At 35.8% G+C, this 17,298-nt stretch overlaps 1 protein-coding gene across 1 annotated transcript in view; it reads right to left on the bottom strand.

Annotated features, from left to right (window-relative positions):
* SNX19 (sorting nexin 19) overlaps window positions 1–17,298 on the bottom strand; it is a 212,328-nt gene that overhangs the window by 86,532 nt on the left and 108,498 nt on the right. Inside the window, exon 6 of the mRNA XM_053691505.1 lies at window positions 2,095–2,225. Coding sequence (XP_053547480.1) covers window positions 2,095–2,225 — 131 coding nt within the window. The remainder of the gene's footprint in view (window positions 1–2,094; window positions 2,226–17,298) is intronic.

Here is a 17,298-nt window from a genome sequence, read left to right on the forward strand (position 1 = left end):
TCTCCAATCTTCATCCAGGGTAATAGGTGGGGGGTTTCAAGGTAAAAGAACTGTTGGCTTTGGGGCAATGCCCTGCAAAAGGCCCCTTTAAGGGCTATTGGTACTTTATTTTTAGTTTAGGGGGTTTTATTTTTTTTTGGGGGGGGGTTTGGGGGGTTTTATTATTTTTAGTAATGTTAGGTTTTTTTTTGTAATGTAGCTTTTTTATTTTTTGTATTATTATTTTTTTTAAATAAGTAATGTTAGTTTTTTTTTAGTTTAAGCTTAAAGGGACAGTTAACACCAGAATTTTTGTTGTTTTAAAAGATAGATAATCCCTTTATTACCCATTCCCCAGTTTTGCAAAACCAACACAGTTATATTAATATACTTTTTACCTCTGTGATTAACTTGTATCTAAGCATCTTCTGACAAACCCCTGATCACATGACATTTTATTTATTATCTATTGACTTTCATTTTAGCCAATTAGTGCAGTGTCTGCCACAATCCACGGGCATGCTTACAATGTTATCTATAGGGTTTACCTGTACTAGCTCTCCCCTGCTGTGAAAAGCAAATACAAAGCATGTGATTAGAGGCGGCCTTCAAAGGCTTAGAAATTATCATAGGAGTCTTCCTAGGTCTAGCTTTCAAGTAAGAATACCAAAAGAACAAAGAAAAATTGGTGATAAAAGTAAATTGGAAAGTTGTTTAAAATTACATGCCCTATTTGAAACATGAAAGTTTTTTTTGGACTTGACTGTCCCTTTAACTTTTAATTTTGTTTCACAGGTAGGTTTTTAATTTAAGGTATATTATATTATCAGATCAGAATCAGAATCCAGTCCTCGGACAGAAATTGCAAGCGCGTGCAATTTCTGTCCGAGGACTGGATTCTGATTTGATGATCATTTGAAGAAGAAGGCAGCTACGTAACGGTGGGGGGAGTCCGGCTGCCATATTTACCCGGTATTAGACAAGTTAGCGAAAGTGATTACTACAGAAGCAAGGCGGCATGGCAGAAGGGGTATAGTGCAGGCGGATCTTCGGTTCTTATATTTCTATCTCAAATAATGTTAACGGAAGTGTTGACTGTCCCTTTATTAAAGGGATAGAAAAGTCAAAAATGGAATGTGTATAGGTGCATTTCAATAAAACAATAGAAGCATTTTTGCAAAATACTTTCATTAACAAAATGTTTCTAGTAAAAGTTTTTATGGTTTGTCTGCAGCAAACGTGCAGTGAGGGCCGGTGCACCGGTATTCAAACACCTTCTCAGAGAATCAGCAGTGGCTTGTCTGAGAAACAATAGACATCACTGTCAGCTCTCTGGGAAGGTGCATTGTTTAATACTGGTGCATAGACCTTCACAGGATATCTGCGTATGCCGCATACATTTTTTTTAATAACTTTTATTAGAAGCATTTTTGATAATAGCAGTATATTGTAAAATTGCTTCTATTTCGAATTGAAATGAACCCACGCACATTTGATTTTTGACCTTTCTATCCTTTTAAGGGAGCTTCGATGCAATTATACTTTTAGTTTGACTTTTGTGTATCCTTAACACCTCAGAGTGCAAAGCACTTTATTTTAATTTGAGTCACAAAGTGGAACATTAAATAAAAAAAGGCAGCAAAACTAAGCTGATCACCTCTGCGCGCAACATAAGAAAGGTCATTAGCTTAAATGCAGGGAACGTGGTAGATACAGTATTAAACAAAAATCGTATAACTTTTCTAGGTACTAACTAGGTTCTCTCCTATATACTAGTTTAAAAGCAAAGCAATAAACAACTCCTTGACAAACAGGGGGTTAAAAGAATGAAAAAAATGTGGGTGTTTGAAAGCACTTTAACATTATTATATTAAATAAAATCTTTATCAAACAAGTTAACCTCATCACAGCATGTTATACTAATCCTCGGATTTTATGCTCTGCAATTCTGATTTCTACTGCTTTTCATTATACCCAGAGAGTGCTCAAAAGCGTCAAGAAGAAAACAGTTTTTGCATGTAGGTCTGTACTAGAAACAGATGATATTTTATAATAAAATATACAGAGAACACAATATAGTCTGTAAAATGGGTTTAGGGGATTCGGGCGACTCACTTAGCACTTTTTTTACTGTCATTCTGAGATTTGCCGTCCACCTCATTTTCGCTCAGCTCATCGGTGGGACTCTGTGGTTCAGATCGCGGGAACGCTGTTTTCAGAGTGTCCACAATAGCGTTTACAACAATCTGGTATAAAATACAAGGCATTAATGTAATAGAATATTCTCAGTTTCTATATCCCAAATCTGACACACACAACAAAAAGTGTTACTAATAATTGTTACTGACAGTTTCAATATATTCAGATATTTTGTTATTATTCAAAACTGAAGACATTATAGACCTTAATAAAAATTGGATGATGAATGCTTTACGACACGGTCCAAAAAATGTAAAAGCACACAGACCTGATGGATTTGAGCAGCAATACAGTCAAAGGGTTAACTGTAAGAGGTATTTTTTTCACAATAAAGTATATTACAAGACAAGCTGTGTGCAAAAATACAACAGCGAGGACTTTTTGGTTAAACTCTCAGGATGTGGAAGTCAGACACAGTGCTTGACGCGTGCACAATACTGAGCCTACCTAAGTATGCCCACATAGAAAGGAGCTAAGTTTCAACAAAGGAAACCAACAAAAATAGGTTAATTTGACATCAAAAGTAAATTGAACTATGAAAGTAAAAATTTGACTTAAGTCCTTTTCAATAGAGGAAGATTTCCTTGTGAAATGACTGGATACTAACACCAGAACCAAAGTGGCAGGTGCTTAGTATACTTATACTAAAGGATCATTATAGAGAAAACAATCACTAGCGACCCTACAACTCTATGAGACAGATTACAAGTTGTGCGCTAAATATTTTTTTTAAAGTATACATATATAAACACATAAATACATATATATATATATACACACACATAAAACATATAAACACATATACCATTTAACACATAAATACACATGTATATACATATACCATTTAACACATAAATACACATGTATATACATATATAAACACAGACATATCATATAAACACATAAATACACATGTATATACATATATACAAAGACAAATTATATAAACACATAAATACACATGTATATACATACACACAGACATATCATATAAACACATAAATACACATGTATATACATATACCATTTAACACATAAATACACATGTATATACATATACCATTTAACACATAAATACACATGTATATACATATATAAACACAGACATATCATATAAACACATAAATACACATGTATATACATATATACAAAGACAAATTATATAAACACATAAATACACATGTATATACATACACACAGACATATCATATAAACACATAAATACATGTGTATATACATATATACACACCCACACATCATAAACACATAAATACACATGTATATAAATATATACACACACACATTCCATATAAACACATAAATACACATGTATATACATATACACACACAGACATATCATATACACACATAAATACACATGTATATACATATATACACACAAATTCCATATACACACATAAATACACATATATATACATACAGTATCTCACAAAAGTGACTACACCCCTCACATTTTTGTAAATATTTTATTATATCTTTTCATGTGACAACACTGAAGAAATTACACTTTGCTACAATGTAAAGTAGTGAGTGTACAGCCTGAATAGTAGTGTAAATTTGCTGTCCCCTCAAAATAACTCAACACACAGCCATTAATGTCTAAACCGTTGGCAACAAAAGTGAGTACACCCTTAAGTGGAAATGTCCAAATTAGGCCCAATTAGCCATTTTCCCTCCCGGTGTCATGTGACTCGTTAGTGTTACAAGGTCTCAGGTGTGAATGGGGAGCAGGTGTGTTACATTTGGTGTTATCACTCTCACACTCTCTCATACTGGTTACTGGAAGTTCAACATGGCACCTCATGACAAAGAACTCTCTGGGGATCTGAAAAAAAGAATTGTTGCTCTACATAAAGATGGCCTAGGCTATAAGAAGATTGCCAAGACCCTGCAACAGAGGTTTGTCTTTGGGAAATAGACGTATGAGTGCTGCCAGTATTGCAGCAGAGGTTCGAGGGGTGGGGGGTCAGCCTATCAGCGCTCAGACCATACACCACACACTGCATCAAATTGGTCTGCATGGCTGTTGTCCCAGAAGGAAGCCTCTTCTAAAGATGATGCACAAGAAAGCTTGCAAACAGTTTGCTGAAGACAAGCAGACTAAGGACATGGATTACTGGAACCATGTCCTGTGGTTCGATGAGACCAAGATAAACTTATTTGGTTCAGATGGTGTCAAGCGTGTGTGGTGGCAACCAGGTGAGGAGAACAAAGACAAGTGTGTTTTGCCTACAGTCAAGCATGGTGGTGGGAGTATCATGATCTGGGCCTGCATGAGTGCTGCCAGCACTGGAAAGCTACAGTTCATTGAGGGAAGCATGAATGCCAATATGTACTGTGACATACTGAAGCAGAGCATGATCCCCTCCCTTCAGAGACTGGGCCGCAGGGCAGTATTCCAACATGATAACGACCCCAAACACACCTCCAAGACGACCACTGCCTTGCTAAAGAAGCTGAGGCTAAAGGTGATGGACTGGTCAAGCATGTCTCCAGACCTAAACCCTATTGAGCATCTGTGGGGAATTCTCAAATGGAAGGTGGGGGAGCGCTCCGTGATGTCGTCATGGAGGAGTGGAAGAAGACCCCAGTGGCAACCTGTGAATCTCTGGTGAACTCCATGCCCAAAAGGGTTAAGGCAGTGTTTTAAAATAATGGTGGTCACACAAAATATTGACACTTTGGGCCCAATTTGGACATTTCCACTTAAGGGTGTACTCACTTTTGTTGCCAATGGTTTAGACATTAATGGCTGTGTGTTGAGTTATTTTGAGGGGACAGCCAATTTACACTGTTATACAGGCTGTACACTCACTACATTACATTGTAGCAAAGTGTCATTTCTTCAGTGTTGTCACATGAAAAGATATAATAAAATATTTACAAAAATGTGAGGGGTGTACTCACTTTTGTGAGATACTGCATACACACACACACACACACACACACACACATAAATACACATGTATATACATATATACACACACACATTCCATATAAACACATAAATACACATGCATATACATATACACACACAGACATATCATATAAACACATAAATACATGTGTATATACATATATACACACACATTCCATATAAATACATAAATACACATGTATATACATATATACATACAGACATATCATATAAACACATAAATTCACATGAATATACATATACACACAGACATATCACATAAACACATAAATACATATGTATATACATATATACACACACACATATCATTTAAACACAAATACACGTGTATGTACATATATATATATATATATATATATATATATATATATATATATATACACATCATATAAATAAATATATATATATATATATATATATAAATAAATACACACACACATTCCATATAAACACATACACACACACACACACACATATATATATATATATATATATATATATATATATATAGGTATCCAAAACACCAGAACTCGCCCACAAAGGAAAACTGCCTGGGTGCAAATTTGTAGAAGATATGCAGCCAAAAGAAAATGCACTCTCAGGACTTTCATAAACAGGTTACTTTTATTTCTGTAACGTTTTCGGAGGTCTTGCCTCCTTCATCAGCATGAATAAAGTGAAATCAAACAAACTCTTAAATAGTGACATACTCACTCCAAATCATTTCAAACCACTATCTTCACTGGCGCCAAAATTATCGGTGTTGGACCGCATAGTGCGTTCCAAATGTGCTAAGTGGCGGAAGTAGTGCGCCAAACTACTTCTGGTTGTCAAAATTCTGTAGCCGTAAAAAATCGGCTTAATATGTGTTAATGCCATTATTGTAAAACCATTATGGCATATTATCTTAGAAACATAACAAACTCTTAACGTGCAAAAGATTGTGCTATTACACTAAATAGTGATAGTAAGTGTGACAGCCGCTTGTTGCCATGACAACCTAAACAATGCTAGAATGTAACCCTGTTAGAAATACAGGAACAGACTAACAGTAATTATCTTTCAAGGTATATCACAAAGTGTGTCAAAGCAAGCATGCTGCTCGACTACAATATGTGTATTTAAAGAAAGTGTATGTATTGAAAAAAAGGGGATGAAAAGGTCTACTTATGAGTCGCGCCAGCTGGCATATTGTGCTATATGAATAGTTTAAGAAATTAAGGAAGAGGAATATTACTGTATTTGTAGTGCTTATACGTTCCCCAACATAATTGAGTCCTATCTATAAGGAGGAAAAATTATCTTTCCTTCATCAAAGTAGTAAAGGAGGGGGGTGCTCAATATCCTGTATTAACATAGAAATATAAGAAGAAGAAATGGATAAACCTGAGCACTCAAGATAAACTTATAGGAATTAATTCTTAATTTGAGTAGATGTAGGACTGGGTTATTTTAAAATAAAACATAACTTTTATTATTATTGAGTAAAAAATATATATAGGTGATAAACATTCACTCCGTGTAATGTGTATTAAAAACAATTAAAAAGATGAATGCTGCAGTGCCAAACAATGGCCATACAAAGTATGTCAAGTGGGTAGTTAACAATCACAAGCACTATTAAGTGCTAGGCATAAGCAACAATGCCAATTCAATACCAAAAAAGGGAAGATACACTTCCACAAATTACGATGCTAAGTACAGAGCTCAGTCAATGTGAGCTTGAGTAAACATCACACACTCTGTATATAGTTACACACTAGGATTAGGCTATGAGAAAGTATACCTGAATTATGAATCAAGATAAGACTCAATAACAATGAAAAGGTGTGAGTGTATAAGCTATACTGTTAGCATATATATGTTGCTATAAACAATTATTCCCACGAGAAGTGTGTGCGTGGAGGGTATATCTGGCAGGGGTGTACCACAATATGCTCACGGATTGCACGCAAAACTAATCTAAAAAGAGGAATGACCTCGCACAAATTATCTAGCTAGTGCAATACTGGAGCGGTACTACACCGTGTCAGATTCCCATACTATAAATCATAAATCATTGTGTAAGAAATATAGTCAAACACATTGGCCGACTAAGGAGCTAATGAAATAGAGGAGATGCTTCGTACTAAGTATATAACACAGCGTCAAAGTGTTTCCCAAATAAGCACACACACACACACTAAACAACTGTCAGCATTCAAATGGAGCGCCTGATGCGCATTTCGCCACCTCCGTGGCTTTCTCAAAGGCTAACCCGTCCTTCCTCCACTCGAGCGGTTAAATACCGCTCAGAGCCAATCACGGGTGAGTAATCATACACACCCTCTAACGGCTGGCCTATCACTTGTCATCTACCTGATAGGGTAGAAGTCTGTCACATGACTTATGATGCTGATGTAGATGGGCGCGACTCATCACGCAAATAGACACCAGCTATAGCGAATAGTATTTTAGAGATATAGATTATTCTCATTCGTTTATATGAATTAGTCACCATGTTACCATAGCAATCGGGCATTGTAACTTAGTTCCAATCACGCCAATACTGTTCTATTACCCTATGTTGGGCAGAGAAGAAACTGGCTCATAATTCAGAATAACACACCGGGTATTACGTTGCCTCTATTACTATGATAATGACAGATCTAGAATAATGGCATGAAACAGTAATTTACTTGTTGAGTTATGATACCACATATGGAGTAGTTACGTTTATTGGAGAAACTATTTATACACATTTGTGCAATTTGTTTCTGATATTACTCCAAATCTTATTAACTATAGTCTTTTACAACAGTATCAAAAATAAAGAATTATATATTGAATTAGCTTTCAAATTTTAGATGTAGTAAATAGGCCCAGGATAGCTTTTTTTAAAATTCGCAACGCTTCTCATATCCATAAACTTATAATGGTATAACTGCAAAATGCAAAGTTAAAACTAAATCAACAGTATAATCATTTACAAACCTGTACCGAATAGACTCAGGATATATGTCATACTTTAATAAAAGCTTGTGAATCATATATAATAGTAGTATTAAAGGTATATATAGGGCCAATAATTCAGCCAAAATCACTTCAATTCAAAGGTGTTACATAATGTTCGACCTTATTATGGAGCTTGAGATAAGGAAGTTCTCACATATGTCTGCTACCATATTTAATTATTAGATATGTCATGTTTTTACTCAAATTATATATCCAAAGAATCTTTAGTGTTGTGTTCACTTTTTATTATTAAACCAGAGAGGGATATATATCGTGCAAAAACGTATCATCAGCCTTAGTTCTAAAGCATAGTACTCTTATGGATATCATATTATACACTTTATAGGAAGGAATTATAGCCATCTTGTTCATTAATGCCCACTGGGGCTAAAGTATTTAACCAGAATATCCAGCGGCACTCTGCTTGTAGCAGCATATTTTCTACATTTCCTGCTCTAATCCCAGGTTTAATTACCTGTAATACTGATATCTTCAGTTCAGGTCTTGTACTATGGTTTCTTAGGTAGTGTTTTGCTACTGGGGTTAGATTCTTGCCTTTCTCTTGGTCTTTAAGGCAGTTTTTGATACTACTGATATGCTCACCTAGTCGTATACGTAGCTCCCTAGTAGTAATTCCAATATATCTTTTGCCACATTTGCATAGCAGGCAGTACACAACATTTTTGGTTTTGCAATTTGCAAATCCCAGCATCCGTTTTATGCTTCCTGTTCGTGTCTTATATTCTCTTTCATTAGAGATGTATTGACAAAAACTGCATGTGCCACATGCATATGTTCCGCATATGTATTTATTCGTTATCCTTTTTGTAAAGTGGCTTTTGACCAACAAGCTACCTATCGTAGGTGCTCTTCTCCAGCTTGTCTTTATTCTCTCACCTACATATGGTGATAAATCTTTATCAGATTTGAGAATTCCACTATGTCTATTCAAAATATTAGTGATTTTGTCATGATTGTTATTATAGGTTGTTACAAATCTGACTTCCTTTTCAGCAGTTTGTATCTTCTTTTTAGGAATCAAGAGTGTTTCCCTTGGTGTTCTTTTCGCTCTCTGATAAGCTTTGCGTATTATTTTGCGACTGTATCCTCTATCCTTCAGTCGTAGTTTCAATTCTCTTGCTCTCTCATTAAAGACTTTAAAGTCCGTACAATTTCTCCTTATTCTGAGGAATTCTCCCGTAGGGATAGCATTTTTAGTTCCTCTAGTATGACAACTATCGTATTGGAGAATTGAGTTAGTTGCTGTTTCCTTCCTAAAGAGATCAGTTTTTATGTAATTATTCTCATCTCTGTAAATATTGATGTCCAGAAATTCTACTTTGTTTCTATTTATGTGGTATGTCAGTTTCAGGTTGATGTCATTCTGATTAAGTTTGGTAATAAATTCTTTAAACATCTCTTCACTACCCGTCCATATTATGAAGAGATCATCTATGTATCGACACCACATATTTACATGATCAGTGTATTCTGACATGCTGTCAGTGAAAACATATTCACTCTCCCACCACCCTAAATAGATGTTGGCATAGGTGGGGGCGCAGGATGACCCCATGGCGGTGCCCTGGATTTGTAAGTAGAAATTATCGTTAAACACAAAGTAGTTGTGCGTTAGTACAAATTGTAATAGTTTAATCACAAACTTATTTCTCTCAGATCTGTCGTTGGATTGCATACTTAGAAAGAATTCAACCGCTTTCAACCCGAATTCATGTTTAATAGAAGTATAGAGCGATTCAACATCACAGGTGACTAAGAAAGAATCTTGATCAAGTATTAAATCATTTAATTTGCTCAATACATCCATAGTGTCCCTTGTATAGGACGGTAGTGCCCATACTATCTCTCTTAGATATAGATCCAAGAATTTGCTCCCTTGTTCGCATAGGCTGTTTATGCTAGAGACAATAGGTCTGCCTGGTGGTGATTCCTTATTTTTATGGATTTTAGGCAAAAAGTAGATAGTAGCAATCCTAGGGTTTTTGACTTGTAGGAACGAATATTCCTTAACACTAATTAGATTGTCTGCCTTTGCCTCATTGATCAATTTAAGATAGTCATTCAAGAACTGTGATGTTGGATTGGAAAAAAGGTGCCTATAACATTTACGATCTTTTAGTTGTCTATTGGCTTCAATAATGTATTTGTCTTTCCCCCAAATAACAATGTTGCCTCCTTTGTCCGACGGTTTGATGATTACATCATCCCATGAACTAATTTCTTTTAATGCCTCCTCTTCTTTTTTAGTGATATTTCTTACTTTTGTGTCTGGTAATTCTAAGAAATCATTCATGACCATTCTCAAAAAAACCTCAATTTGTGGTACCTTTGAGGTTGGTGGCATATATTTAGATTTCAGTCTGATTTGTTTGTCAAGAAACTTATCATTTACACTTGTTTCAGTTCCTTCATTTTCATTTAATAATTCAATCAGGATGTCTAGTGTTTGGAGATCAGAAGTCACGTTGTCATCATGGGTACTGTACATCTTCTTTAACACTAATTTTCTACAATAAAGATGTAGATCTTTAATTAAATCAAATTTGTCCAAGGGGGGGGATGGAGAGAAAGATAATCCTCTGGATAAAACAAGGGTTTGTGTTTCTGTAATCATTTTTTGTGTTAGGTTGATGACTTGTAATTTGTTACCATCCCCATTCACCACCTCGGGCGCTTCCCCCAATCCTCTCTTCTCCTGTACCCGTTGTCTGACCTGTACCCCCACCGTGCTCGATCTCGTAGGGTCCTGTTTTCTTTTTTTGCCCCTTCTGGTGGATCTCTCGTATCTTTGTCTAGATGTGTCATATCCCTTCCTAAAAAACTACTCGTACTTGGTCTATTAGTGTTACTTTCAGAATCACTGTCCTCCACCGCCGACGACTCACAATCTGATTGGTGTGTCGTCTTAGGCGGGGGTAGACTATTGGGTGGTCTTCGTCTGGGTTGCTTATCATCCCATGTGAATATCCTTCCTTTTTCAAAGTCTACCATGTCTCTCTTCATCTTAGAGCACTTAGTCTGTATTATCTCTTTCTCTCTCTTATCTAGCTCCTCTCTCATTTCTTTGTATGATTGTTTAAATTTATCTAATGATTCAAATTTTTGTAATTTTACATTGTATTCACTGATTTCTTTGTCCAACTCTGACATGACTTCAGTTTCATAGTCGGATAAAATCGCAACCAAAATTTCGGAGCAGTTGATCAGTGCCTGCTCCCATCTGTCCTTATAACTATCAATGTGAAATGAAAAGGTGGGAAAAAGGCGTACTCTAAGACCTCTAGGTATGATATGTTTCGCCAGGTATTTATCATACGCGCTCTTATTCCAAAAAGAGCGCGTGTGTTTTTTAATCAAATAATTCAGGGATTTTAGACCGTCTTCCCAATTATCTATTATTGTGTCAGGGGTAGTTTCAGTATCACATGCCAGAGCAAAAGTTTTATCTATATCTCTCAGTCTCTGATCTTGTCTATTCTTAAAGTCTTGTGACAGACTGTGTGTCATTTTTGTTATGTATCTTAGTGATTTGGCCAGTTACTTACCTCCCTAGGTAAGTACTTTTGTTAGTTAAGTAGTTCCTCAGAATGCTGTCCTAAACAGCGGATAGATATGAATAGTTTAAGAAATTAAGGAAGAGGAATATTACTGTATTTGTAGTGCTTATACGTTCCCCAACATAATTGAGTCCTATCTATAAGGAGGAAAAATTATCTTTCCTTCATCAAAGTAGTAAAGGAGGGGGGTGCTCAATATCCTGTATTAACATAGAAATATAAGAAGAAGAAATGGATAAACCTGAGCACTCAAGATAAACTTATAGGAATTAATTCTTAATTTGAGTAGATGTAGGACTGGGTTATTTTAAAATAAAACATAACTTTTATTATTATTGAGTAAAAAATATATATAGGTGATAAACATTCACTCCGTGTAATGTGTATTAAAAACAATTAAAAAGATGAATGCTGCAGTGCCAAACAATGGCCATACAAAGTATGTCAAGTGGGTAGTTAACAATCACAAGCACTATTAAGTGCTAGGCATAAGCAACAATGCCAATTCAATACCAAAAAAGGGAAGATACACTTCCACAAATTACGATGCTAAGTACAGAGCTCAGTCAATGTGAGCTTGAGTAAACATCACACACTCTGTATATAGTTACACACTAGGATTAGGCTATGAGAAAGTATACCTGAATTATGAATCAAGATAAGACTCAATAACAATGAAAAGGTGTGAGTGTATAAGCTATACTGTTAGCATATATATGTTGCTATAAACAATTATTCCCACGAGAAGTGTGTGCGTGGAGGGTATATCTGGCAGGGGTGTACCACAATATGCTCACGGATTGCACGCAAAACTAATCTAAAAAGAGGAATGACCTCGCACAAATTATCTAGCTAGTGCAATACTGGAGCGGTACTACACCGTGTCAGATTCCCATACTATAAATCATAAATCATTGTGTAAGAAATATAGTCAAACACATTGGCCGACTAAGGAGCTAATGAAATAGAGGAGATGCTTCGTACTAAGTATATAACACAGCGTCAAAGTGTTTCCCAAATAAGCACACACACACACACTAAACAACTGTCAGCATTCAAATGGAGCGCCTGATGCGCATTTCGCCACCTCCGTGGCTTTCTCAAAGGCTAACCCGTCCTTCCTCCACTCGAGCGGTTAAATACCGCTCAGAGCCAATCACGGGTGAGTAATCATACACACCCTCTAACGGCTGGCCTATCACTTGTCATCTACCTGATAGGGTAGAAGTCTGTCACATGACTTATGATGCTGATGTAGATGGGCGCGACTCATCACGCAAATAGACACCAGCTATAGCGAATAGTATTTTAGAGATATAGATTATTCTCATTCGTTTATATGAATTAGTCACCATGTTACCATAGCAATCGGGCATTGTAACTTAGTTCCAATCACGCCAATACTGTTCTATTACCCTATGTTGGGCAGAGAAGAAACTGGCTCATAATTCAGAATAACACACCGGGTATTACGTTGCCTCTATTACTATGATAATGACAGATCTAGAATAATGGCATGAAACAGTAATTTACTTGTTGAGTTATGATACCACATATGGAGTAGTTACGTTTATTGGAGAAACTATTTATACACATTTGTGCAATTTGTTTCTGATATTACTCCAAATCTTATTAACTATAGTCTTTTACAACAGTATCAAAAATAAAGAATTATATATTGAATTAGCTTTCAAATTTTAGATGTAGTAAATAGGCCCAGGATAGCTTTTTTTAAAATTCGCAACGCTTCTCATATCCATAAACTTATAATGGTATAACTGCAAAATGCAAAGTTAAAACTAAATCAACAGTATAATCATTTACAAACCTGTACCGAATAGACTCAGGATATATGTCATACTTTAATAAAAGCTTGTGAATCATATATAATAGTAGTATTAAAGGTATATATAGGGCCAATAATTCAGCCAAAATCACTTCAATTCAAAGGTGTTACATAATGTTCGACCTTATTATGGAGCTTGAGATAAGGAAGTTCTCACATATGTCTGCTACCATATTTAATTATTAGATATGTCATGTTTTTACTCAAATTATATATCCAAAGAATCTTTAGTGTTGTGTTCACTTTTTATTATTAAACCAGAGAGGGATATATATCGTGCAAAAACGTATCATCAGCCTTAGTTCTAAAGCATAGTACTCTTATGGATATCATATTATACACTTTATAGGAAGGAATTATAGCCATCTTGTTCATTAATGCCCACTGGGGCTAAAGTATTTAACCAGAATATCCAGCGGCACTCTGCTTGTAGCAGCATATTTTCTACATTTCCTGCTCTAATCCCAGGTTTAATTACCTGTAATACTGATATCTTCAGTTCAGGTCTTGTACTATGGTTTCTTAGGTAGTGTTTTGCTACTGGGGTTAGATTCTTGCCTTTCTCTTGGTCTTTAAGGCAGTTTTTGATACTACTGATATGCTCACCTAGTCGTATACGTAGCTCCCTAGTAGTAATTCCAATATATCTTTTGCCACATTTGCATAGCAGGCAGTACACAACATTTTTGGTTTTGCAATTTGCAAATCCCAGCATCCGTTTTATGCTTCCTGTTCGTGTCTTATATTCTCTTTCATTAGAGATGTATTGACAAAAACTGCATGTGCCACATGCATATGTTTTTGTCAATACATCTCTATGTAAAAACATGACATATCTAATAATTAAATATGGTAGCAGACATATGTGAGAACTTCCTTATCTCAAGCTCCATAATAAGGTCGAACATTATGTAACACCTTTGAATTGAAGTGATTTTGGCTGAATTATTGGCCCTATATATACCTTTAATACTACTATTATATATGATTCACAAGCTTTTATTAAAGTATGACATATATCCTGAGTCTATTCGGTACAGGTTTGTAAATGATTATACTGTTGATTTAGTTTTAACTTTGCATTTTGCAGTTATACCATTATAAGTTTATGGATATGAGAAGCGTTGCGAATTTTAAAAAAAGCTATCCTGGGCCTATTTACTACATCTAAAATTTGAAAGCTAATTCAATATATAATTCTTTATTTTTGATACTGTTGTAAAAGACTATAGTTAATAAGATTTGGAGTAATATCAGAAACAAATTGCACAAATGTGTATAAATAGTTTCTCCAATAAACGTAACTACTCCATATGTGGTATCATAACTCAACAAGTAAATTACTGTTTCATGCCATTATTCTAGATCTGTCATTATCATAGTAATAGAGGCAACGTAATACCCGGTGTGTTATTCTGAATTATGAGCCAGTTTCTTCTCTGCCCAACATAGGGTAATAGAACAGTATTGGCGTGATTGGAACTAAGTTACAATGCCCGATTGCTATGGTAACATGGTGACTAATTCATATAAACGAATGAGAATAATCTATATCTCTAAAATACTATTCGCTATAGCTGGTGTCTATTTGCGTGATGAGTCGCGCCCATCTACATCAGCATCATAAGTCATGTGACAGACTTCTACCCTATCAGGTAGATGACAAGTGATAGGCCAGCCGTTAGAGGGTGTGTATGATTACTCACCCGTGATTGGCTCTGAGCGGTATTTAACCGCTCGAGTGGAGGAAGGACGGGTTAGCCTTTGAGAAAGCCACGGAGGTGGCGAAATGCGCATCAGGCGCTCCATTTGAATGCTGACAGTTGTTTAGTGTGTGTGTGTGTGCTTATTTGGGAAACACTTTGACGCTGTGTTATATACTTAGTACGAAGCATCTCCTCTATTTCATTAGCTCCTTAGTCGGCCAATGTGTTTGACTATATTTCTTACACAATGATTTATGATTTATAGTATGGGAATCTGACACGGTGTAGTACCGCTCCAGTATTGCACTAGCTAGATAATTTGTGCGAGGTCATTCCTCTTTTTAGATTAGTTTTGCGTGCAATCCGTGAGCATATTGTGGTACACCCCTGCCAGATATACCCTCCACGCACACACTTCTCGTGGGAATAATTGTTTATAGCAACATATATATGCTAACAGTATAGCTTATACACTCACACCTTTTCATTGTTATTGAGTCTTATCTTGATTCATAATTCAGGTATACTTTCTCATAGCCTAATCCTAGTGTGTAACTATATACAGAGTGTGTGATGTTTACTCAAGCTCACATTGACTGAGCTCTGTACTTAGCATCGTAATTTGTGGAAGTGTATCTTCCCTTTTTTGGTATTGAATTGGCATTGTTGCTTATGCCTAGCACTTAATAGTGCTTGTGATTGTTAACTACCCACTTGACATACTTTGTATGGCCATTGTTTGGCACTGCAGCATTCATCTTTTTAATTGTTTTTAATACACATTACACGGAGTGAATGTTTATCACCTATATATATTTTTTACTCAATAATAATAAAAGTTATGTTTTATTTTAAAATAACCCAGTCCTACATCTACTCAAATTAAGAATTAATTCCTATAAGTTTATCTTGAGTGCTCAGGTTTATCCATTTCTTCTTCTTATATTTCTATGTTAATACAGGATATTGAGCACCCCCCTCCTTTACTACTTTGATGAAGGAAAGATAATTTTTCCTCCTTATAGATAGGACTCAATTATGTTGGGGAACGTATAAGCACTACAAATACAGTAATATTCCTCTTCCTTAATTTCTTAAACTATTCATATCTATCCGCTGTTTAGGACAGCATTCTGAGGAACTACTTAACTAACAAAAGTACTTACCTAGGGAGGTAAGTAACTGGCCAAATCACTAAGATACATAACAAAAATGACACACAGTCTGTCACAAGACTTTAAGAATAGACAAGATCAGAGACTGAGAGATATAGATAAAACTTTTGCTCTGGCATGTGATACTGAAACTACCCCTGACACAATAATAGATAATTGGGAAGACGGTCTAAAATCCCTGAATTATTTGATTAAAAAACACACGCGCTCTTTTTGGAATAAGAGCGCGTATGATAAATACCTGGCGAAACATATCATACCTAGAGGTCTTAGAGTACGCCTTTTTCCCACCTTTTCATTTCACATTGATAGTTATAAGGACAGATGGGAGCAGGCACTGATCAACTGCTCCGAAATTTTGGTTGCGATTTTATCCGACTATGAAACTGAAGTCATGTCAGAGTTGGACAAAGAAATCAGTGAATACAATGTAAAATTACAAAAATTTGAATCATTAGATAAATTTAAACAATCATACAAAGAAATGAGAGAGGAGCTAGATAAGAGAGAGAAAGAGATAATACAGACTAAGTGCTCTAAGATGAAGAGAGACATGGTAGACTTTGAAAAAGGAAGGATATTCACATGGGATGATAAGCAACCCAGACGAAGACCACCCAATAGTCTACCCCCGCCTAAGACGACACACCAATCAGATTGTGAGTCGTCGGCGGTGGAGGACAGTGATTCTGAAAGTAACACTAATAGACCAAGTACGAGTAGTTTTTTAGGAAGGGATATGACACATCTAGACAAAGATACGAGAGATCCACCAGAAGGGGCAAAAAAAGAAAACAGGACCCTACGAGATCGAGCACGGTGGGGGTACAGGTCAGACAACGGGTACAGGAGAAGAGAGGAT

This window comes from Bombina bombina, chromosome 8, assembly GCF_027579735.1.
Source record: "Bombina bombina isolate aBomBom1 chromosome 8, aBomBom1.pri, whole genome shotgun sequence".
NCBI classification, from domain to species: domain Eukaryota; kingdom Metazoa; phylum Chordata; class Amphibia; order Anura; family Bombinatoridae; genus Bombina; species Bombina bombina.